This window comes from Vigna radiata, chromosome 9, assembly GCF_000741045.1.
Source record: "Vigna radiata var. radiata cultivar VC1973A chromosome 9, Vradiata_ver6, whole genome shotgun sequence".
Taxonomy (NCBI): domain Eukaryota; kingdom Viridiplantae; phylum Streptophyta; class Magnoliopsida; order Fabales; family Fabaceae; genus Vigna; species Vigna radiata.
In genome coordinates this window covers 18,910,769-18,937,269 of record NC_028359.1, presented here as the reverse complement: position 1 = coordinate 18,937,269, position 26,501 = coordinate 18,910,769, and the positions used below count along the sequence as shown (strand labels likewise).

At 33.5% G+C, this 26,501-nt stretch overlaps 1 protein-coding gene across 8 annotated transcripts; it reads right to left on the bottom strand.

The window, feature by feature from the left end:
* Nucleotides 1-5,512: 5,512 nt before the first annotated feature.
* Nucleotides 5,513-21,659, bottom strand: LOC106774318 (Golgi SNAP receptor complex member 1-2). Of its 8 annotated transcripts, none has more exons than XM_022785987.1 (7): nt 21,349-21,653; nt 20,381-20,577; nt 9,095-9,184; nt 8,938-9,009; nt 8,011-8,140; nt 7,876-7,935; nt 5,513-5,997 (listed from the first exon to the last, which is right to left on the bottom strand). In XM_022785987.1, the coding sequence occupies exons 1-7, from the start codon at nt 21,479-21,481 to the stop codon at nt 5,963-5,965; spliced, it is 717 nt and encodes a 238-aa protein (XP_022641708.1). In that variant the 5' UTR covers nt 21,482-21,653; the 3' UTR covers nt 5,513-5,962. The 8 variants fall into 8 exon arrangements, with proteins under 8 accessions (XP_022641708.1, XP_022641707.1, XP_022641711.1 ...); XM_022785986.1 differs by having other exon boundaries at nt 5,514-5,997; nt 7,806-7,935; nt 21,349-21,652; XM_022785990.1 differs by having other exon boundaries at nt 5,515-5,928; nt 21,349-21,652.
* Nucleotides 21,660-26,501: the final 4,842 nt, after the last annotated feature.

Genomic DNA, 26,501 nt, shown 5'->3' with positions numbered 1-26,501 from the left:
CAAGGAATTTATAGAAGACCTCAACGTCAAAAATATAAATCTCATCTCTAACCCTTAACCAAATTATAGGCAACAAAAAAAAAACAAAACTTGCAACAAGATGTCCCCCCTTCTACAAGTTTCCAACCACCACTTTGAACAATCCTCAAAGTGAACTTTCCCCTATAATCAACAGGTCCAATACAGCAGTCTTCACGAATGCCAAGCCAGAAAATATGCAACAGTCTTCAAGGATGCCAAGCCTGAACGTGATCAAACCAAAAGCATCTTCTCTTTGCAGAATATGATCAATCAATGTGTGCGCAGTTAGTTTCCCTTTGAATCTCTTTCAAGAAAGTTCACCACTGTCTTCTAGGAGAATTCTTGGAGCTCTCAAAATAGAGAATTCAATCTGAAACAGAAATGAAATTGTTAGATCATCAAAAGTCTCTTAACAAATTCGTGTTCAGCCTATTTATAGATTTCAGTTAATCAGATAGTCTCTCAGTCGAATATGCTACTAATTAAGTCGACTACATTATGACAGTTATAATAGATCAGTCAAACTGGTAGCATATAGTTAACCAAAAACAAAACACATTTAATACAGTTGACCAAGTCATCAATGCTCAACTAACTTTTGAAAATATAGCTGTTAGAGTGCAAAAGCATAACAGAATTTCAAAGCAGACAAATAATACATTCGAATGTGTGGCGCACATAGTCGACTTCAACATGCAAAACATTTTGAAATTCTTTTCTTCTCAAAAATTCACAAAGCACCGATTCTTAAAATCTGTACAAAGATTTTAGCATAGTCGAATCTATTAATAATGGAGTCGACTGCACTATAGCTTTGTCACAAAATGATAAGTTCATGAAGGTGTTTGTGGTTTTTAGCTTTAAAACATGTGCAGTAAAACATATGTAATGATGCATTGCACATAGCACATAAAGCACATAAACATGTTCCACAAATATATCAATCAATCAACATAGGAAATTGTAACACAGTACATAAACTTGTTCAACACATATAACAATCAAATATCATAAGAACATGTAATTCAGCAACAACATATGTGTGTTATTAAGCAATGTGTTGTCATCATAAAAAACTAGAGTCATATAGAAATTGTGTTGTCAACAATCTCAACATAATGGGTGTGCTTCTACATTGCATTTTTAGTTCGCGATGGCTCGTATTTGCATTCTTTGACGGCACCAACAGTGCTAACGAGAACCTTAATGGGAACGCTGTGGTAACATCAAGCGATGGTTGAGAGCCATATTTTCACTTCTCAAACGTAAAACCTATCGCACAGGTTTGGAAGTGTGTGATGACTTCCAATGGGATTCAAAAATTGAGAAAAAGAAAGAGAAACATGAGTAGAGTGAGGGAAAGGTTCATATTAAAGGAAGAAAAAAAAAATAAACTCACCAATGTATGTAACACAGTATTCATAGGGTGTTTACACTATTTGTTGTCATTACTATATGAAGACAAAAGTGAAAATAAAAGTCACATCAGAACAACATATGAAAGGCTTTATATTTGACTAGAAGGGGTCAGACATAAAATTTGATAATTACATGTCTCCTTATAAGTCAAACGTAAAATTTAATAATTACTTTTATATCCTTATAGATTAAAAGTAAATAATCACATATGTTTCCTTATAAATCAAACATAAATTTATGTTTACCTTTAACCTAACAGGGTTAAACCTAAATATAAAATTTTACTTTGACCATAACTTGTCAAACATAAATTTTGAAACATTATTTACAAAATTGTTATCATACATTTTTCACTTTTGATTTTTTTTTTCAAACATTTGATTTTGATTTTTTTTTAAAACATGTTCTTGATAGGGGAAACACTTGTGTTGCTGAACCTAATCCTGTGATGTTGGTTTTTGATGACGACAACACATTGATAATAAAAACACATGAATATGTACTGTGTTATATGTTGAATGTGTAAATGCTTACTATGAAATATGTATGTATTGTGTTTGTCACATTTGTTGAGATATTATGTTGATTGGTGCATACTATTGTGCTTAAGAAGTGATTATATTTGTGTATGCACAATGTATGTTTTGTTAATATGAAAACCACATGCACAAAAGCATATATGCAGGACTTAATCGATTACAATGGTGTGATAATCAATTAAGGTCATCAGACAACTTGAGTTTTGAACTGAGGCAAAACAACTAGTTTTGAATCGATTACATTAGTTGGTGAATCGATTAAAACTCGTGTGTTTGCACATATCTTTTTCAAATGTGTTCAGATGAGTTTTTGGAAGGAAAAGTTTTCAAAAATCTTCTAAGTGTTGAAGCTTAATCGATTACATGGTTTGTGTATTCAATCAAGTCTGTTATGATTTGAAAACTAACTTATGCTTGTCATAACTACTATAACAGTCAAATTTTTAAATGTGTTTGACTAAGCATTTATTAAGAATCGATTACATTAATTGAACATTCAATTATGTGCTTTGATTGTTGTAATGTGGTAATCGATTGAATTGCGTCAGAATTAACAAAAACTATATATTGACGCATTGTTATTTTATGTAGAACAAGAATTGATTTTACACTTTCATATCTGATTGATTTTCATATGAGAGGTTTTACAGATTGATAAAAAGCTCCAAGAATCAAGAACGAGAAGAGTTTGACAAATCCTGAAGCATTCTTGAATAACAACTAGACTGGATTGAATTAAATGATCATCTCTACACAACTGAAGGTGCACTTTTTTTGATCAGGAGAGAAGATTTGCAATCTTTAATTTGTTGTTACTTGTACGTGTGGCGTCAAGAAGAAGAATGATGTACTCTTGACTTTGAGATGGGATATCTCAAAGGGGTGCTGCGACAAGAATAGGGTAGTTCTATGTTGGCAGGTTTTGTTGTTCTATATTTGATTGAAAGTTTGTAATGTGTTTACATTTGAGAGTTGCTCTATGAAGCCTTAGTTGATCATTATAGTGAATTGTTCTCCAAGCTAAGTTAATTGGGACAGTAACTAGATATAGACATTGAGGTCGAACCAGTATAAAAACTGAGTTTGATTTTCTTCTCCCTATCTCTTTACATATGCGCTTATATTCTGTCATTGTTTTTACACGCATATTGTTTCATTACACACAATTGCTTACGAGACAAGAAAGTTTTCAAGAACACTATTATTTATGAAAAAGATTTTAAAAGTACAAATTTTTATAAAACATCAATTCACTCCTCTTATTGTTGAGAAACAAAGACCATCAATTCTAATACATTTGATGTTTTATTTTTCTTCTGCAAACTCTCTTCTTCTTAGATTTCTCTTTTATGCTTTTATATTTAAAATTTATACATTTATAATATATATATATATATATATATATATATATATATATATTTATAATATTGATAAAAAAACATATCTAATATTTAATAAAAGTACCGGGAATAAAATAAAAACTAATAACGATAGACCTAAGTCAAATTTGTTCATAGTTTTATAGAAACTAAAAGTGTTATATTAAAACTAAAATAAAATAAAATACTTATGTTGCAAAAACAGATAAAAAATAAGAATTAAATTTAAAAAGAATAACAAAATATTATCTCCGCCCTCTATAAAGTCTGTCTATCATTTATGTTTAAATTCAATTTTATATAAAATAATAATTAACTCAATTCCTAACCATTAGTTCTGCATTTTCTTAAAAGCTAAAATAAGCTTCTGAATTTTAAAAAAAAATTAAATTCCTAAAATTAATTCACTTTTCATTAATAATAAGTAATAAATTTATATACTAAAATAAATCTCAAAAATTTATTTAGGTTTTCTTTTATTTTATTTTATTTTTAATGACTAATATAGTAGTAAGTGAACCTTCTAAAATCAAATTGTTAATTAAGGGTTCTAGGGAGGGTTGCTTAGATTTTGAATAGTCTTATTTTTTTGTTACTGTTTTTAAAAGGATAATGGTATTTTAACAATTTTTTAACAACTTTTTGACAATAGATTATGTGTTACTATTTTATTGGTTCATATATTTGAAACAGATCAATCACAAACGTTCACATAAACTATTGTAAAAAAATTATAAAAAAAAGTTGTTCAAAATACATTTTCGTTTCGAAAACACTAATGAAGAAGAAGAAAAAAAAACAGAAAAAGAAGATTTAATGTTTCAATAGATCCCTATTTTTGTCAAGAATATCAAATAGGAATCCTTCTTTTTTGACGTCTCAATTGGGTCCTTATTTTTGTAAAATTGAATCAAATAGGGACTTTTCGTCAAATTGATCAAACGGCTTTAAGGATTGTGTCACCTCACATGCGGACAGTTTAGTTTTAACATACGTGTCACTAAAAACGTGTGTTAATTCTATTTTTTAAAATTTTGAAAGGGAAAAGTTGGGAATTATTGTTCTACTTTATGCTGAAAGCCTTGTTCTCTCTGCAATTGCAAAATCGAAATGAAATTAGGGGAATTTAAGTGACGAGCAACAACGATTTTGTGGATGTATGTAGTTTACCTTATCCAAATAATTGTATAGTTCGTAAGTAGTAAATTGATGCATTTAGAAAAACTAGTTTATTTTAGAAGCTGATTATGAGCTTAGCAGAGAAGTGATTAGGGAGCTTAGCTAGGTTGCAATTCTAGATCTGGTAATGGAGCGGATCATGGTGCCATTACGGGTGGAGCAAACTACTGAATCAACGTCGGCAAAGTCATAAAGATCTATCTTGATGTTGTTTCTGACGAAGACGTACCAGCTCATGGATAATCCCTTCGCGAATGACCTAATTTCCTGGAACAAAGATGGCACAAGTTTCATCATTTGGCGGCCTGCAGAATTCGCACATGATTTGCTTCCGAAGTACTTCAAGCACAACAACTTTTCCAGTTTTGTCCGTCAGCTAAACACCTATGTAACCAGTCCACCCAAGCTCGTTTTATTCTTCTCTATTAGCGAATATTTTAAGATAAATTGTCGGTGTTTGTGTTTTGTTATGTGCAGGGATTTCGAAAGGTTGTCCCTGATCATTGGGAATTCGCTAACAACTCTTTCCGACGACGTGAGAGAATTCTGCTTTGGGACATACAACGTCGAAAAATTTTGTTGATGAGTGACGAGTCTTAAAATTCAAATTTCTCCAATTTCATTTGGATATCGCAATTGCAGAGAGAACGGGGCTTTCAACATAAAGTAGAATACAAATTCTCAATTTTACCCTTTTTTTAATTAAATTTCCACTCTGTTTACTTAATATTTTAATTAAAAATTTAAAATAATAGAATTGACACACTTTTTAATTATACGTATGTTAAAATTATGCAGTCAACATGTCAGGTGACATAATTCTTAATGCCGTTTGATCAATTCAATAAAAAATTTCTATTTAATTCAATTTTATAAAATTCAATTTTATAAAAATAAAGATCGAATTAAGACTTAAAAAATATCTTATTTAATATTCTGAACATAAATAAGAACATGACATTAAACTGAAAAAAAAAAAAATATCCCAACACGTTCCTCGTGGAATACATACACACATGGAGCGACTCTGTCTTTCTTTCTCACTCTCTCACACTATGTGTGGGTAGAAATCCAATAAAGATGACATTTATGGAGCAATCACTGTTTTGACATTTATGTTCCCCTGGAACTTTGTACGGCCCTACTGTCAAACAACAACGTACATGCGTAGTTGGTCCTCATCTACCATTACCATACAAAACTACCTAAGAACCCTACTGCTCTAACCTACAACACTACAACCATAGATTAGAGAGAGAGAGATGTACCTGATCTCCTTCCTCAAGCTTTTGTGCCTTCCTTGGCTGCTTAGGCATGTCTTACTCGACATGAAATGAAACCTAGCGTCCTTCATCTCTTTCCTGCTTCAAAATACTGCAGGACCACGTGTCCTGATTCTCCATAAATAGCATCAAGTCAGCTTCTTCATGTGGATTTTAGTTCTATATTTTCCAGAAACACTGCAACTCATCAAAGCTCAGTTACAATGGAGCCGCTCTTGCTGACTACACATTTACTATTATGACTTCCAACATTACCATCTAATAGTTCATATTTATTTACTTCTTTGGTTAATCTTATAAAATGTGATCTTAATCCTATAAAATGATATTACCACCGTAACAACACTTTTTTTTTTCAATATTTAATATTGAATAAAGTTATAACAAATATGAGCCAGTTAATCTGTACGTTCAGTGTATCCGTTGAACATAGTGTACACCTGTACGTATATTTCATTTCAGGTTTTTAAAAATAATATACACTTATGCTATTATGTACTTTACTTATTCACCCTCCCCTGCCTCTTTTGCCAAGGATACAAATATCATGAGTTGAGTGTTATACAAAAATAACAGCATGACTGGAAATTAAATATTTGAGTCACATAATGACTTCAATGAATACTGTGAGCAGAGATGTATAATTCAAGGGATAAGTCTTCAATCGAACATTAAAGTTCTCATAATCCAGGAGGCCGACATGATAATAGCGTACTGATTAAATGTGTTTCAGATTTTTTTAAGGAGACAAGATGAGATAGCACATGCAGGGGGAGATCTAAAAGATATTAGAAGACAGATTACTTTGTTAAGCTGATAGGAATGTTGAACAAGGACCACAACAGCATCAAGACATGAAGGGACCACGCACCAGCAGGGAAAGAAAAATTGCCAGCAAGTGCATGCACGGCAAGCTGGTTTTATGGACAAATAGAGACAAGAAGCAAGTAGTATTGGTGACTTCACGTGTCCAATCAAATCATGTGCTGTATAAAATCCAAAACAAAAATGCTTGCTACTACAAATTGTGAAGAAATTTTTTGGAGGGTGCAGTTCCCAGACCCACTCTACAGTTATGTCAACTTTCATTCACTCATTGCTTAAGTCAGCCTTCTTAACTTACTCCAAGCTCACTCGGAGACATGACTTTTTCCCATCACAGATCTGAAGTTAGTTTTCTATTTGGCACTCCAACCCCTTTCCCCTTGGTAATTTGCTAAATATAACCCAATGACCCAGCCCATGCTATCATAGGAGAAAAACTATTATTACACAACTGGATATCCTGATAACTCAAACACAAGAACTATACAGATACATACATATACATATATATACATACATACATATATATATATATATATATATATATATATATATATATATATACATATATATATATATATACACACACACTAAACTATTATTAATAACAACTAATTTTGAAATCAACATGAACTTCTTAAATCTTCTATATTATATACTTTTAACATGTTATAAATAGGTTATCAAACACGAAAAATTAAGAATGCTTACTTTCCAAAGACAACTAACTTACTGAGTAGGCAACGCTAAGAAAGTATGTTGAATGCGTATTGTTTGTTGTAGAAGATAAATCAGCCCAACGAAAAGCAGGTTTTCCCAATTCCTAGCTATGAAATTGAGTTTGTTATCTGGAACTAAATTTACTACCATTGGTCGCTCTGTCTTAAGCTACTTGTTACCCGCGGGTTTCCTAAAAGAAAAATATTCAGAAAACTAGAATATATACTTGACATAAGACCAGAAACAATGTGGAATTTACTATTTGATACTGATTTATATAAAAAATCAAATAATTTTTTTAATGTCAACAACTGACATACAAATATGAGGCTCCTAGACAGTGGGTTGAAAAAAAATCCTACTCTCCCCCTCCTCTGAAGAAGATAAAAAAAAAAAAAAAAACAGACAAGCGGAAAAATTCAATGGATAGCAAGCAGTACCATAATTCATATTGCGTTACAGAATATTTTGGTCACTTTGAAAGCCAATAAATGATGAGAAACAACGTACAAGCAGCAATTACTGCTGACAGAATAAGAGTATCCCTTGAACGCCGCCTTCTTATTGAACCTGTAAAAGCACATACTTGATCAGAGGCGAATCGGAAAATCAATGGAAAATTAGAAGATAAAAACTGCAATATACCAAGAAGGCTTTGAATCATGGGGAACTTGTCACCAAGACCTTTCACTTTCCCTTGAACATCAGTAAACAAGGCTCTCTGAGAACCCAACACAGCTCTTGTTGCTTGAGCTTGACTAATCACATCATCCATCTGGAAAAAAAAAAATGCAGGGAAAGTGAATCAACACTTCCTTAAAATCCAGATGATAGAGTCACGTCTGAAAGAGCTGAAAAGAAAAGAGTTTCTACAATGCCCCTTATTATGGCAATATGTTATCACTAAGGGGAGAAATCTCAAAGAGAAGACAGCCATTCACATATAAACAAAATGGGTTTCAAAGATTTTTCCTGTTAAATAAAAATTATTATGGGATATTACTCCTGAAAGGGTAGACGCAGTACTGCAAATTTTGAGAATTTATAATTATAAGTCGAACAATATGTTAAGATTTAGCTATATCAAACTAAACATCAATGACACACCATGTAGGAATAGGTTATGCTACAGTTTGGCCTGCCATTATTGATGGAACCTTAAGAATAATTTGTATATCGAGAAGGATATGATTATTGAAAAGGAAAATATTATATTTGTGAAGCACTGGGATACTGATTACTGAATATTATAGAAATCTCCAGTTAAATTTAAACACTAAGCCTCTGACTTTGGTTTAAACCTTAGATATGACTTAAAAGACCCGAATGATATGCAGGCAAAAAACTTGTACAAAAAGAAGACACGTATGACAAATCTTAGCTACAGCTGGCTGTATGACATTAGTTCAAATTGTGCAAACCCCAGAGCAAGCCTGGATTGTCCCGAATAGTGTAACTTTTTAAAGGATCAATGCATATTTAGCTGTCACCAATGGCCAATTAAGAAATATTCACCAAATTAAAATTTAATTAGAATACAAATTTATTATACTCCATAGAAGAAATACTTACATGAGATATATTTCCATGGATGGCAGCCCTCTCCCGTAGCAACTGCATCCTTGGTGACATACTGCCCGATGTCTGCCAGAAGAAGGTAAATATAGTACAGCTATTATGCGGAAATATCTGTGTTATTTATTTAATTCAAATCATACTCATGATTCACCTTAAAGTCGGTAATATCATCCCTGACAGAACTCAAAAGCTCTGCATGTTCCCTCATTGAGTTTATGTTCCCTTTGATACGCCTAAATTCCTGAGGATTAATAAATAATAAGGTAAATATAATTTAAGTCAATTTATTAGGGTAATAGAAATTTTAATGTATCAATGTCTAATTCATTACAGTAACATTCTAATTAATAAAGTCTTTCTATCCTATATAAGCTTTATCAAGTCTTGACTTAAAATTAGTATAACAGTAGGTAGGGAGCTGGCCACGACATATCATGTTAAAGTGAAAAGATAAATAAGTCATGGTAGTATGGTAGGTCAGCATGATGCGTGAGACCTTAATTTCATAGCATAAATACTATGTCCACTTTTTACATCTTAAAAAGGCCGAGTAAGGAGGGTCTCCACTGGAACTTTGACAAACGGACCTAAACACTTCACCTGTCCCATCCGTATGGAATGGACTATAAGCATATATAAAGATCAACTTTTCCATTTCTTACTATTGGAGGAAAAGCTGGTTTGTATACATACAAAAAAGGACACAGGGATGCAAGAGTGAGAATGAAATGTACTACATGTATATCTAAAGATCAATTTTTCCGTTTCTTACTATTGGAGGATAAGCTGGTTTGGATACATACAAAAAAGGCCACAGGGATGCATTAGTGAAAAGAACAGATCACACGGTTTTAACCCTGTGAAGTAGAAGAATGGAGGACCAAAAAGCATATTGGAAGAAGTTATCAAAAGGAATTTCATGGTAAATAACATATTTAGAACTTTGGTCTTTAACTAAGATGAATGTCATCATGTGATCCGTGTAATGGACCTCATTTGACATAAGGTTTTGTCGTTATTATAGGAGAATATATCTTGTCATTTTATCCCAAACTTAATTCTTCAATTGTACACATTCATAAGAGCTCAAGTCAGATAATATGCAGTTTACTTTATCCTTGTTCGTCATTTTTAAACTCTAAGGAATAGAGAAACATTAAACTAAAACCATGTTTCTGAAATACATATTGAGAAAAAGGAATCAATACAAAAAATAGAGAAGATTTGGTATTCTCTGACAACAAGCGGAAATAAACAAAAACATTCAAAATAAAACAAATATAATTTAGATATTCTTCATTTATAGGATTAACTTCTTATTTCTAGAATTATAATATCCCCCCTCAAACTGAAGCATAAGGCCGTATGTGTCTGGCTTGTAGCAAATATAATCTGCAGTGCTCTTGGAGACTTAGTGGTTGTTCATTAGAATTGACCAATCTAGTTGTGATGTCTCTAAACTCCAGCTTTTTTCTTATGAAATAGCAATCAACCTCAATACATTTGGACCTTCATGAAAGACATGATTGTAAACAATGTATAATGCAGCCTGGTTGTCATATACAAGGTACATTTGGAAACTTTCTTCAAATTTAAAAGTTCTTTGAAGAGTTGTTTTAGCCATCTGAGCTCACAAGTGACTAAGTTCACTGCCTTACATTCTTCTTTTGCACTTGACCTTGCCACAACATTTTGTTTTACTATTCTATAATATTATTATCTCCAACACCAAATACAATACCTTGAAGTGGAGCGTCTATCACTTGGTGACCCTATCCAATTAGCATCAAAACACCAAACAATTTGAGCATCTGCTTTATTTTCATTAGTGAAATCTAACATTAACTAAAGATATAATCAAATATTACTATATAAATGAAATGCAAACCTCACTTTACAAAACTAGTTCTGCAAATTTGAATTAAGCTTACAGTATACTTTTAAATATAGCACCAAATCTTATCAAAGGCTATTGAGCCACTCGCCATTGGCCCTCTCACGCTCAAGATGTCCAATCGGACAAAAGTGAATGTGTTGGAGATCTCACATTAATTAAACATATAGCCAAATTTTACTATATAAGTACCGTACAAACCTCACTTTATGAAGTTAATTTGTGAGGTTGAATTAATCTTAAAGCCTACTTTCTAAGAATCATCATTTGCTTTTAAAAGACCTACACTAAGGACAAGAGAATAATGACAGACAAAGCACATTGTTATTCTTCATTATTGTAAGTCAAACCATTCTGAATAAATGAAATTGAAATATCAAATTTAATTTATTCATTTCCATTTTCTCAAAAGACAAAGACTTCATAAGCTCTTTCCATTTTCAAGTGTTTCATTTTGGTAAGAATACCATATAGTATAGCAGAAGACAGGTTTTAAGAATCACATCTGATTCACTAGTTTACCCATAGTTACACCCTTGACATTACATTGTATGTGATAACAAAGGTACTGGACCCGTGGTATTGTTGAAATCAAGACTCATGGCAATGTCATAAAAAGCATCATTTTATTGAGAGAAAATATGGATCATACACCCCAACCAATGAAGTGTGAATAGGAAAATTGGCAGAACTTCATTAGTTACTTAATGTTCTTTCTTTTTCATTTTGCATGATGGTCAAAATCCAAAAATATTTTATTTAAAAGGGAAAAAAATGATTTATTCTAAAGTTATCCATTGCAAGTTTTGTTAGGTAAGCAATAGGTTGACGCTTTTATTACCTTCTTTTCCTCGGATCTTGTCCCTTGGTTTTCATTTTTTCTATGAAAATCTATCCTAGACAATGATGTCAAACTTGAGGATCGGAAAGGAGATAAAAGATCATAACTCGAGGATCTTGACTCATAAGAGTTACGATTCCATGAAAACTTAAATTTATAAATAGGTGTATCATTAAAAATAATATAAATTATCAAAATAACTCATAATTCATAAAATGGGTTCATAACACAATAAAAAGAGGTGCATAATGGTCATGTATAAAATATTAATAAATTTATAAATTCAAAAGAAATGGTTATGCCCTTTGTTTTCTTCAAATTTAAACAACCCTAGGCAAAATACAAAAGAGCAAAGGCAACAAAGGCCGGGAGAAAAAAGGTGTAGAAGAAGAACAAAGGACCTATAAAAATTCATCATCTACTTATGAAATTGTCCAAGCATTATCACACTTTCTATCCATCACAGCCTTACAAAACATTTGTACCTATTACCATCACCCACAATGACATTAAGGACCTTGTCCATAGCTTACACATTCATGTAAGGTTGGTTTGACTTGCTTATTGATGATCAAATGAAATTATCTTGGTTATATTCAATGAGGAAAAAGTAGAGAAATTTTTCAAAAATGATTTTAAAATGATGAGAACACAATTAAGAAAAGCAATTTAGTTTCAGGAATGATAATGGCATAGTGTTTTAACAAATGTCTAAATCATCTTTTCACAAAAAGAGGTATTATTGAACAAAGTTCTTGAATTGAAAGGAAAATTAAACACTTTTTAGAAGTAAGTTCATGCATTACTCTTTCAAAGAATGATTCTTAAATGCCTAATGCAAGAAACAATTGACATTAGACCATTTGATTAAATAAATGCCTAATAAGGTTTTAGATTTTCAAACTCCTCGACATACATGTTGTGGGTCTCAATTACACGATGAAGGGTAATATATATAATAGATGTCATAAATTCTAAAAAAGAACAATACAAATGTCGTGATAACACAAGTATATATCTCATCAACACAACTACCTTAATTACACTATTTCCAACACCCCTCACCATTTTCGTCAAGTTGGAGGATATTATCATATACACCTAACATGTTACACATGTAACTAATTTGGGAACCTCTCGAGTGATTTAGTGAAGACATCTACAAGTTGATCATTAGAAGTAACAAAGTGAGTAACAATGTGCTGAAAATAAGAGATTATTTAGGAGCAAAATATCCTAATATCCCTTGATAATCAGAATAAAATATCCTTAGAATCTTCACATTCATTCAAGCATATTTTCTTTTCTTTTATGAGAGAATGTAATTGTTACAAAATAGATTAGTCCAAAATGTAATTAGCATGATTGAAATTAATATATTTCTTTATTGCCTCTCATTATTCAAGTCAAATTCTCCCACAAAGATCTTCTCCCCTAATGAAATGACAATCTATCTCAATTTAGTTGGTCCTTGGAATGTTGGATTTCAGGTAAATGCAAAGCAGCCTTCTTTGGTCATTATCTATTAACCTCCCTGAACCTTAATTCTCTAACTAATTGTTTCAGCCAAATATATTTACTGGTGGTAGAAGCCATGGCTTGATATTTCACTATCCTAGCTACAAAGTTCAGTTTCTTGTTTTTACAGGAGATCAAATTGTTACCATTTTATGCAAGGCAAGATTGTTACTAGTTAAAATGTAATGCTCAAAAGCCAATCTCCTGTATACATTTAAATATCAATAACTCCTGTGTAACCTTTATGTTCTTACGAAAGATCATTTCAGCACAAAAGTTGGCTCCCCATACAATCTAATCCAATCTGCAATTGAAGAATTAAATTGCTTTAGAAGTTGATACTCTTGAAGGCATACAAGTCAAGCTTGATCATTATACATGGTGTGGGTTTTAACACGAATACATCCACATTTCGATCATTTCCATGACCAAGTCTTGAAAGGCCAAGAGGTTCCTTCAATTGAGAACTTAGTTACTCCACTGTTTTGAGCTCCTCCACCAAAATCTCACAGCAAATCAGATTATCCAAATGAGACTTATTCCAGGATATACATTCATGGAGGATGAGGCAGGAGGAGACCTAGTTGTCCTCAATGCAAATATTGAAAAATAACGGACACATCCAAGAAAATTGTTATTCTCTTTATGGATTCTTAGAAAATCTGTAAATTCCAACAAAACTAAAATGCAATTCTCCAAATTAACCAAGCATAAGCGGTCAACGGTCTCAAGGATCAACTTATACTACTGCTCATGACTTAACTTGTCCCTGAAGCATTTTTACATCTATTGTTAACAGATGAAGATTGTTACATATCCGAGTAGGAGACATAACAAAATCACCCTCTCACACACTCAAAACAAGTAAAAGAATAATAAAAGAATGGAATTGACCGAATGGATATCTTTTATTGATGGTGATAGAACTCTGAATAAAAAAAAAGTAAACAATAATTGCGAGCATAACCTCCTTAAATTACTTTGGGAGCATAACCTCCCTCACAAGAAAATAATGTTTGCTACAAACTAAATGATAAAAAACATAACCCTAACAATAGACTCTAGCTCTATTTATACTAATGTATTTCCCACCCATCTCCTATTAAATATTTTGTTAGAAGTGAACTTTAAGTCTAACTCAACTCCACAAAACCGGCTTGTAAGGTGAGGCTTGTACCCACTTATATACTATGAATTGGCCTTATCTCTAGTCGATATGGGACTTCCAACATACCCCCCTCACGCCGAGATATATACATCTCGAGCGTGGGATTAGAAATTTAATGGGTGGTTCAATAGCGGTCCGATAGCGGGTGAAACAATATGCTCAACAAACAACAAATGTCGCTGGGATATGCTTTTACAATGACTCTGATACCATGTTATAACTGGACTTTAAGCCTAAATAAACCCCACAAAACCGGCTTGTAAGGTGAGGTTTCCACCCATATATACTATGAATTGGCCTTATCTCTAGTCGATATGGGACTTCCAACACACCCCACTCACACCAAGGTATATACATCTCGAGCGTGGGACTAGACATTAATGAGTGGTCTGATAGCGACCCAATAGCTGGTGCAACAATATGCCCAACAAACAACAAATATCGTTAGGATACGCTTTTTAACAATGGTTCTAATACCATGTTAGAAGTGGACTTTAAGCCAAACTAAACTCCACAAAACCGGCTTGTAAGGTGAGATTTCCACCCACTTATATACTATAAATTGGCCTTATCTCTAGTCGATATGGGACTTCCAACATATTTCCTTAGAATACATCTGCATTTAATATAAATATCCCTATATTTAATATAAATATCTCCCCGTATATCTCCATAGCATCATTAATTATAAATATCTTATATTGTATATTTCCCTAGAATATATATTTATTTACTCTAATTAACTTATACTAAACATTCTCCCCTAGTGTGGCTCCTTTTACTATAATTAGGTCTCGCCCACCCTAACCGCTGCACAGTTAGGATGGTGATTCTTCAACCGTTCGGCTCAGGTCCTTCGCTGCTTCCCAACGTTCAGCCTAGTCGCTCCCCGCCTTCCACCGTTCGGCCTGATGGCTCCCTGTTGTCCATCATTCGGCCTGGTCACTCCCCTTTGTCCACCGTTTGGCCTAACCTCTCCATGCCTTCCACCATTCGACCTTTACAGTCAATACAGTTTGGCCTCACTTCCCTCCTACCTTTCTTCTCCTTCTCATATACTTTCCAACCCTTATCATTACCTCCCACCTTATACCCAAACAAAGATGCACTTGGATTGGTCTCAATTGAATTTGAACCATTCCCAAACATCCTCTTTTAATTTCAGCCAACTACAAAATTCCAAAATAAAAAATTATCTAAGTCCAAGGGACACTTATTGTCAAAAGGGTAAAAAAGGGCTTATAAAATTTTAGTCACAATGTTGAAAAAAAGTTAAATTATATAAAACACGAGTTGTGGGGATGTGAAATGATAAAAAAAACACAGCAAACCTATAGATGCAAGGTGCGAGGGGCTGCAAAACACCGACAACCCACAGTGAGCGATGATGATCCACATCAAGCGACGACAACTACAAATGTGACGGCATGGTGATCATGAGCGAGCAACATGAAATCGAGAGACAAAGAGCACAAGAGCGAGAACTACAATCACAAGAGACCATGAAAGAAGATGGACTTGTTTGAAAGATGATTCAAAAACCCTAATCTAGTGAGTCTGCCCTAAAAACAACTTCATTTTACAAAAAAAAAAAATATAAAATAAAATAAAATCTCAACTAACTTGCCAAATCGAAAGTACACTCGCAAGTTTGACTAAGCCTACCAATTCTACAGTTCTACTCCAAAATCAAGTTTGCTTTCAAGTTAACTCAAAAGCCATGAGTGAACACGAAAACTCGTCCGAATTAACGAGTTAACTTGCAAGTTTGATAACCATGGTAATAATTAAACTCCATTGGCAACTGATTTAGATGTCTCTAACCACATTATTGAAAATAGTTCCTTATTCTCTTTTATTGTACTGAAGTTTCTTCATTTCATTATTCTTGATTCTAGTTGATGATTCTAAGGTTGAAGCCAAGGGATTTGCTACATATGCTACATCAAATGTCTCAGGAACCCCCCATCCCAACTATCTTCTCAAAGGACAACATCTTTAAAAATTGTTAGAAGTGAGTTTTAGGCCTAACTCAACCCCACAAAACCGGCTTGTAAGGTGAGGTCTGCACCCCACTTATATATTATAAATTGGCCTTATCTCTAGTCGATGTGGGACTTCCAACACCCCCCCTCACACCGAGGTATATACATCTCGAGCGCGAGACTAGATATTAATGGGTGGTCCAATAACGACCCTATAGCGGGTGGAACAATATGTCCAACAAATATCTCTAGGATAAGCTCTAACCTGGCTCTGATACCATGTTAGAAGCCTAACTCAACCCCACAAAACCGGCTTGTAAGGTGAGGTCTGCACCCCACTTATATATTATAAATTGGCCTTATCTCTAGTTGATGTGGGACTTCCAACAAAAATCTCTAAGAGCTTACTAGATCAGCTGAGCAACACATGCTATTCTGAAAATTCACTATCAGAAACCCTATATCTTAATGACATCCTAAGATATAATTTTGATTTGTTTCCTTATTTAATTTCAACACTTAAAGTACAGATTGCTAGGTAAATAAGAGTAATTGTGCTCTCTCAAAAGAAAACTACAAAGAAATTTGTATGAGTGGTTTTACACCAATAAACACCTCTCTTGACGCTAATTAAAAGCTAGGAAGAACAAGGAGGATTTGGAAAATTTTGAAATGCCACAAATTAGTACGAAGTGATTTACTTGTCACATACATGACCTGATATTGTATTAGCAAAAAGTTTAGTAAGTCAGTTCATGCATTCACCCTATCAAGAACACCTGAGGTGGTATATCAAATGTAGACATACTGGAAGAGGGCATTAGGCAAATATCTTTTCTTCAATACAGACACACAAACAACATATAATCAAGGCCTACCCAAATGTTGATTGGGTAGGGTCTACCACAGGTAGAAGGTATATAGCAGGCTATTACACATTTGGGGTAACTGGGTTACCAAAGAAAAAAAACTGAGATTGTGGTAGCAAGAAGCAGAGCCAAAACAGAACAAAGAGCCATGAAAAGCCACCCAACAGTGGTTGGAAATTGAGACACTTCGAAGAAGGAGGTAGATGATGTGCCTGTTTGTATGGCATTTGAATCGACCTATGCAGCAAGTGGAAAATATCCTCACCACAGAATTTTCCTAGCCTAAATTTGAACTTCTTGTAAGCATGTTGGCCAATAGATATACATGCATCAATTTGAAGGGGCAGTTGAAGTTGATTAGGAAAAAATCCAAGGAAGTTTTGGAAAAATTATTAGAAACAGAAACTAAATATACCAATTCAAATGTTGTCAGGTATGCTATCTTTTAACTCTTGCTGTGCTTAGTTTGTTCTTTATACCTAATTCTCCAAAGCTAAGCAAGAGCAAATAGAGTATATGCAATGCATTTTTAGTAAGACACGAGAGGAACATGACTTGGAAGTAAAAGTGGGAGAAGGTGTAACATTACAGGTTCCTGTGTTTAAATATCTGAGATCAATACTTCAAAATGATAAGGAAATTATCAGGGATGTCAAATAAAGGACAGAAATGAGAATGTCACATTAGGAGCTTACATAAATTGGCATACCTGTTAATAGAGTAACTTAGCTCAGGTCTTGTGATAGTAATATATGTCAAAGCACCCACAATAGATCTATAAAATCTAGGATCTTAAAGAATATCTTAACCAGATTTTGTCAACTTGCACCAAGATGTTGTAGGAGTAGATATAGGTTTTGAATCAATCATATTTGTCTCAACATGTAAATCTTTGTGATATATTTAGTTTGAGTGAGGAAAAGAGAACCACTATATAATTGTCTGACCTCTATTCCCAAAAAGTAATCAAGTGAACTATTAAGAAGTGTACTTTAAATCGAATTCAACCTTATAAAACTTACTTGTAAGATGAGGTTTATACCCACTTATATATTATGAATTGTTCTTGTCTCTAGTCGATGTAAAACTTCCAACACACCCTCTCATGCCAAGACATATACACTTAAGCGTGAGACTGAACATTAATGGGTGGTCTCATAATAGCCCAATAGTGTGTGGAACAATAGGCCCAACAAACAACTAGCTTCTTTAGGATAGGATCTAACCCACAGCTTTGATGTCATGTTAAGAACTGAACTTTAAGCCTAACTCAAATCCATAAAACTAGCTTATAAAACTAGCTTATTATGAATAGGCCTTATTTCTATCGATAGACTTCCAACATAAACCAAGTTGTCTAAGGGAGAAAGTTGCATTCAATTGAGTGACTAATTGGTGAGTGGAAGTAGAACTTTCTGTAACAATGATCTCACCAACATATACACAATTCCTCTGATATTACACTAGATGAATAAAGATGGATCACATTTACTGTTAGTGAAACCAAATGCAGCAGAGTAATTTTGAGCCTCTCAAATAATGCTCATGTTGTTTGCTTAAGCCCAAGATAGATTTATTAAATTTGCAGAATTAAAGACTTGCCAGTTGATTCAAAACCTTGAGGTTTTGAGCATGTAAATTTCCCCTTGTACCAAACAATTTAGGAAAGCATTATTAACATCCAACTGTAGCGGAGACAATTTGGGTGTTAAAGCTACAGTCAAAATGATACAAATGGTAAATGGCTTAATAATAGAAGAAAATGTCTCAACATGTTCTTTTCACTGAAAATCCATATGCAACCTATAAGAACCCTGTCAGGAGGAAGAGGGACCAGTAACCATTAAAGATTGGTACCATTGGGAGTTTGAATAGGGATTCTAATATGAATTCTAAGGGAGTGACCCCTAACAATGGATACTAGTTACTAACTGTTGAGGCTGGTAATTCTGACTAAACCACTCATAAAAGAAGAAAGATGAATGTCTGAACCTGAAGCAAATTTCAAATTGAAAGTTGCTTCTGCTACTGCAACCTTCACCTTGGTTGATGCATCCACTACGACCCATAACAAATTCACAAAAGTCAGAATAATTGGGGCTTGTAGAAATAGGATTTCGACCATAACTATTGGAGAAATTACGATAAATATCAGGTTTCTATGTTTGAGAAGAGGTATGTGAGAGATTTACCAAAGGCAAGAATGCAGTATTAGTTGAATGATTCTTTTATATATATATATATATATATATATATATCATCTAGTTTTTCTGTAATTTGGTGAGTGAAGGCTGTAAGGATGGAATAGGTGGAGATTGGGGAGAAGGTATTTCGGAAGCAATGGAAACAGGTCTATATGCTCTAGATACCATATTGAAGCAAAAACATAGAGAGAAAAAATAACTAGTATATTGACATGTGTAAAATGACTAACCTAATTTAGGTTCTGTTTACAACGAGATATTTATACACAGAAGCACACCGAACAAACTAAAACAGTTATAACTAAGTGATGGCTGTCAACAACTTCAGTACAGCTGATGACACACCAACAAAAATGTAAAAATATAATGAGAGAAAATAAAACCCTAAACGAATTATAAACTCACGAAATGGATGTGTGGCCGCACAAGAAAAGAAAAAATATGAAATGATTGTATACTAGAAGAGGTTGTTTTAGCACCAATCATGAAAAAGATGACAAATAATTGTTTAAGGTGGTTTGGACACAAACAAAAAATGCCAAGTGAAAGTTGATTGCAAAGAAATTTTACTCTTGAGAAGAGGACAAGAAGGGAGGCCAGAAGGACTGCTGGAGGAAATTCTGAAGAGGGATCTCAGGGTAAATAACTTCTTTAACAATTTCAAACCATAAATCCAACTATGTATGGCCAAATAACTAATAAGAGAATATACTTCTTTTTATCTCTAAACCTGCACCAAGCATGGCAAGTAAAATGGAAATTTGAACCAATTCTTAGAAGCTACAAGTTTATCAATTCCAATGGAATGTCCATCCATCTACCAAACAAAGACTACGCAATGCTTACATGTATAATGAACTAAACATACTTCTATGACAATTTATACTTGTAGACATTCATTCTTTTTGAACTGATACAAAGTTGAAGCTTTAAACTAGATTATGCAATGTGATCGCACCTGGGTAAACTCATGAAGAATGTCTCTGTGCCTAGCCAACTTTTGAGTTACAGAAGTAGCCGGTCCGGCAGATGCAGCACATCTACTCATTGAATCATTTATGTCCAACAGTTTCTCCAGCAAAGACTGGATTTCCATTTCCATGGACTTCCAAGACCTACTGGACCCAAGAGGTGGTGAACCACCATCCACATGACCTAATAACAAGAGGTATATTCTCATAATTTATAAACATAGAGAGCATACACTACCAGACTAAATGCATTCCATTCAATTTTTAAGTGCATCAAGACTATTAATCAGGAAACAACGGCAATTTCTCCGTCCTCTCCAATTTTGAAACCCTAGCTTCCTGTCAATCATGAGCTCTTTGTGGCAATAAATGACTCCAGCACATGAAGAAAAACAAATACCGTAATCAAGGCTTTAAATTGTATTTGTGATTTTAAGAATACATGAAATGCAGTTGCAGAGACCTTCAAAACCGCCATACAGAGACACAAATGCAGTTGACCGTAAGTCGCATCCATGAAATACATGCTAGAAGTAAATGTTAACACTAGCCATTACACCTGAATATCAACTAGTTAATTACGGTAAACAACATTTATCATCTGGCTAACATTTTGCTCTTAAAAAAATGATGATCAAATAACCGTACTTAAATAATAATTAAACAATCTAAGACGTAAGTGAACTTCACATGCAGGAGAAACATATCCATTTCAACGCCACAATACCTACATAAAAAAAAAAAAATTAAACAACGAATAAACTAACAATTTCTAGCAATTACCAAATCAGAAATTAAAAGCACTGACAACAGAACTTCTAGATCCAATTACATCTTGGGTGAGACTGTCCATCAATTTTATTTACGATAATTCAATTTCAGAAACCGTAGAAACGCGAATGAGAATCTTGAATATTTGTTGATTCAGTTTAAGATATCAATGAATGGAATGAACCTGTTTGCGTGAAGCGGCCGCCGAGTTTGGCGTAGGAAGAGAGTTTGACGTCGAGATCGCCCTCGATCTTGCGCGCTTCCTTACGCAGTTCCTCCCAACCCGATTCCTGCAACTCCAGATTCGGATCCCTCATTTGGATCTTTCTCAGGGAGCGGATTTCGGTTATTTCGGTTCAGAGAGTCAGTTATTGGAGTTCGTAAGCGTAAGAGAAGAACAGAGACAAGGGGAGAAGAGAAGAACGAAGAAGAGAGCGGAGTAGGTAGAATCGTCTGCAGGTAGTGCATCGCAGGAACAACTGCAGCCGCGTCTAGTGTCATTTTTAATTTTGAAGGTATAATTAATTACATAATTTTATATCAATAATTATATTTAGACAATATTTTTTGACAATATTGGATTATGTGTGAATTTGTTATAAATCGTAAATTACTCTATAATCAATAATAATAATCATAAATAATATTATGAAATAATTTACGACCAATCATACACGTAATCAATGTTCATGTCAAAAAAATTATCTAAATATCATTATTCATTTTATATTTATGTTTTGTTTCCAGTCATATATTTTAGAATAATATTTTCTTTACATTTATTTGTATTTTGTTATGTTTAATTTTTTTTTTTCAATAACTTTTTTAAATGTTTTTCATGATAAATAAAATTATAAATTAATATGTAATGACAAATAAACAAAGGTAGAAAACAAAAATAACACTCATTTAATAGTCACATCATCCGTTTAAAAAAAAATAATAAAAAAATTAACAAATATAAATTTATCAATTACTTAATAAACTATAAAAAATTTATTAAAATTCTATTATAAATTTCTCAATTTATCATAAAGTTCAAACTTAATTAAGTTTATGAAAATTGTAATATATTTTTCTCCTAAATAGAAGTTTCAATGTTTCTACGACCATTTTTACTGCACTTTTTATTAAAAAAAATTAATTGGATAATTTAGAATATAATTTTTTAATATTGAACTATTCATTTCACAATTTAAAATAAAAATATATATAATGAATTTCACTATCGAAAATATAAATATACTTTAAACTGAACAATATAAAATATAACTTTTATATTTTGAATTATGTATTTCAAAATTCAAAATTATATTCTTAATTATATATTTTAAAATAAAAAATACATTGAATTGTATATTTTAAAATGCAAAAACTTACGCACTAAATCCTGAAATACAAAAATTTACAAAAAAAAATAGGGTTAAATATGTTTTTAATCCCTATACTTTGGGGCGATTTTGGTTTTAGTCCCTCTTTCAAACTAAGGTACAATTTAGTCCTTCAACTTTAGAAAACTCTGGTTTTAGTCTTTTTTACCAAATTTTTTTAACTTTATTTGCTGTTTCAAGCACGTTTTATTATAGCATTTGGATTGTTTACACTGTTTGACACATTTTTGCTTCAATGTTAACTATGAAACGCGTTTGAAACAACAAATAAAGTTAAAAAAATTTGGTAAAAAGGACTAAAACCAGAGTTTTCTAAAGTTGAAGGACTAAATTGTACCTTAGTTTGAAAGAGGGACTAAAACCAAAATCGCCCCAAAGTATAGGGACTAAAAACATATTTAACCCAAAAAAATATACATAAAAGTGAAATAAAATTACTAGTTTACAATGTCTTGTTTCCCTAGTAATTGTTCATGCATTATATTCGCACAGAAGCTTAAAGGCAATCGGTCCTCCTATGCCTATATCTAGGTAATATTCCTCGCGAGAGAATTCTCTCATGCCTAAATATACCCACATGTGTCCATATAGATAAACATCGAAGATCACGCTATTGAATAATATCTTAAACAAAGCATGCATAGATAATAGAGGAAAAACTCTAACAATTAATAAAACAAAGTATATGAATAAAACATCAATTCAATAAATGAGAGTTTCAATAGGATTACATCGTTTCCCCAACAACAATGGAGGTTTAGTTCACCATAGACATGGTGAAACTAGATGAAAATAATGAAAAGAATAAAAAGATAAACCCTAGATTTGATAAATTAGAGCTCCCGCATCCAAAATCCGCCTCCAAGGGGTGAAGAAGGTGTTTCTGTGTCTCTTCTGCCAAAAGATAGCCTCTCTAGGTCATGCAAATATATTTATAATTCATTAAAACGTAGCAGAAACTAGCCCAGGCCCAAAGCAGTGGCGCTCAATGCTAGGTCACCGCTTAGCGATGAGTACGACACTCAAGATGGACGCTCAGCGTTGACGCCCAAGCGTTTGGCAATGACTTCACTATAGAAGCCAACGCTTAGCGATGAGGTAGCGCTCAGCGGTGGGTGCGATACTCAAATTCTCCCCTTAGCGTTGGCGCTTTAGCGTTTGACAGAGAATCCTTCAGCGAAGTTGGCACTCAACGGTGGCTGCGTTTCTTCATTTGTGTACTTCTCCATCTTTTCTTGAGTCCAACTCCTTCTTACTTCAACTTCCTTCATTCAATTCATGTTAAATCTTGCCAAAACAAGGAAAAACAAGCATAATACCACTAAAACCACCTTTGGCTCTCTTATTCTCTAACTTAGCAAAATGCATGATTCCAAGCTAGTTTCTAAGTCATAAAGGATGTGTTTTGTGTCAAATTTCAGTATAAAAATAACGGTTTTTGAACCGTTATCAGTAATGCATCAGTTGTGTAATGCATTTTATTATATTTTTTGAAGGCAAATGTTCTAGTGTGATTCAATATGGTTGTTTTGTCAGGATTGTGTATGAAATCTGTGGTCAAATGCTCCTCTCAATGGATTGTTACTCTTTGGCACCAATGAAGCACGTGGACAACTTGGTAATGATTTTTTTAAACTAGGTTTTATTTTTAATTAACTTCTTAAATGTGTATTTTTGTACGTATTATTGATAAGGCTTAATGTCATTATTTGTCCCTAATTTTCTAACTTTGTTTGATGTCGAACTCATTTTTTTAATGTTCAATGTACTCCATAATTTCATAATTTGTTTAATTTAGTCCTTTTCGCTGTCGCCGTTTAAATTGCTAATGGCGTAGATTCCACGTAAAATAATGGAATGACCTGTCATACATCTCGCCACATCATCACCATCTTTCCCAAATCAAAAACCCTAATTTTCCTTCCATCAATGCGCCACCATGCACCACATTCAGGCCATCATCTTCTCCACATCGTCGGACCACCATTGGACCTGTAGAAAACCTAAAAATCACAGAACCATTGAACCTACAGAAAATCCAGAATTCCCAAATCTACTTCGAACATAAACCCTAGTTCGCGCAACAACCACAAATCTTTTTGAACCAAACCCTAACTCACGCAAATCGCATTCAACTCCTAAATCAAAACAGAGATCCTTCATCGCAATAGGTTGTGCAGCCTATATCATCTTTCTCGTGCACCATCATCAACACAAATCATAAAAACCCAATTCACGATGAACTCCCAATTCACGAAATCACGTCTCTTTCGTGAAAACTTGTAAAATCCAAAATTGTACCACTATTGAACTTGGTCAACCTCCATTGATGACGCAAAATCATCTGCAAGGAATGAAACCCCTAAATCGCTTTCCATTAAATCACAGAAGCCTACAGAAATTAGGGTTTTTGATTTGGGGAAGATGACGATGGCGGGGCGAGATGATGATGTGAGTCAACCACTGTAAGCATTATTGTGTGACAACTTATTCTATTTTTCTTACGTGGAATCTACACCGTTAACGATTTAGACGTCGTTAGCAAAAATGACTAAATTGAACATAAATTACGAAATAAGGGACTAGATCGAACATTCGAAAAAAATAAGTTCCACATCGAACAAAGTTGACGAAAATAGGGACCAACAATGATATTAAGCCTAATGGTAATTTATTATATTGTTTTGTAGGCGATGCTTTTTGCTACAACAATTCTTATGTATTTTGAAAAATGGTCGTTTGGAATTGCCAATAGGATTGCATTCAGTCCCTTATATGCGGTAGAAGAATTTTGATTATAGTTTATAATTATTTGTAATTATAGTTTATCTAGATATCATTGTTTGATGATTAATTTGAAATTGATTGCAACTTATGTACCCCACGACTCTAGGAAATAGAAGATTAATCAAAAAATGTGGACACTAGGTGATTACTACGTATATTTCCATACTGAAGTCATTGGATTTGAAGACATATTGATAGCCGACTTTGTGAGTAAGTTGTTATTGGTACATCTTATTTTAATGAGAATGACATTCAATTGTTGTATTTAAATCTTTTGACATATGCATTTGTGTGTAGCTCTTTGTCCCAATGGTACATGACTGTCATTCATGGTGCTATGTAGTGAAGGTTTCTATATTAGAGATTTTTTGTCCTTGACTCACTACTGTCATAGCGATGTAGCGAAATGATTAGTGTGTACAACAAACCAAAGGGGGTGGGGGGGTAAATTGGTTTTTTATCGCAAATAATCCTATGTCCAATTGTTAATCTCAAACGAGAATTAACGCTTCACTATCACAAACCAACAAAACGGATGAATTACTCTAACAATTAATGAAAAAATATATGGAAATAAGAATCAATTCAAATACATGAGAGTTTACAAGGTTACATCATCCCTCAACAACAAATAGAAATTACTTCCCCATAAACATGGGGAACTCTATGAACAATGGAAGAAAGAATGAGAATGAAAGCCTAAGTATTGGGAAAAGAATGTATTGCTATGCTCTTCTCTTCCAGGGATACAAAACCTAGAGCCCCAGGGTCCTTTAAATAGTTTCAGTGGTGTGCCAAAATAGGGCCCGGTCCAAAAGAATCGAAAAAGAGAAGAAACAGGGCCCAATCCACGAAAGTCGACGCCTAGGCGGTCCAAGATGATGCCCAGGCGGTCAGATCACCTCATGTACGGCCCAGGCTTCGATTTTGGATGCCCAAGCTTCGAGGCCCTGTCGCCCGGGCGGTGGACGTCGATTTTCTTCGCCCAAGCTTCGGTTCTAGACGCTCGAGCTTCATACTGTCCCTCCTTTTAGTGCGTTGTTAGACCCTTCTAAGCTCCATCTTCTTGGCTCTTCATCTCTGCTTCCAAAATTGTCTCAATCTCTGTCAAAACAAGAGAAATTAGTCATAAAAGCATTAAAATAAACCTCAACTCTCT

What these genes read in the sequence shown, in the direction of transcription:
- LOC106774318 (XM_022785985.1), bottom strand. Translation starts at nt 21,481, where the DNA reads ATGAGGGATCCGAATCTGGAGTTGCAGGAATCGGGTTGGGAGGAACTG. An exon ending in CGGCCGCTTCACGCAAACAG is followed by an intron (nt 20,578 to 21,348) that starts GTTCATTCCATT and finishes TCTTGTTATTAG; the next exon opens with GTCATGTGGATGGTGGTTCA. An exon ending in TCCATGGAAATATATCTCAT is followed by an intron (nt 8,141 to 8,937) that starts GTAAGTATTTCT and finishes TTTTTTTTCCAG; the next exon opens with ATGGATGATGTGATTAGTCA.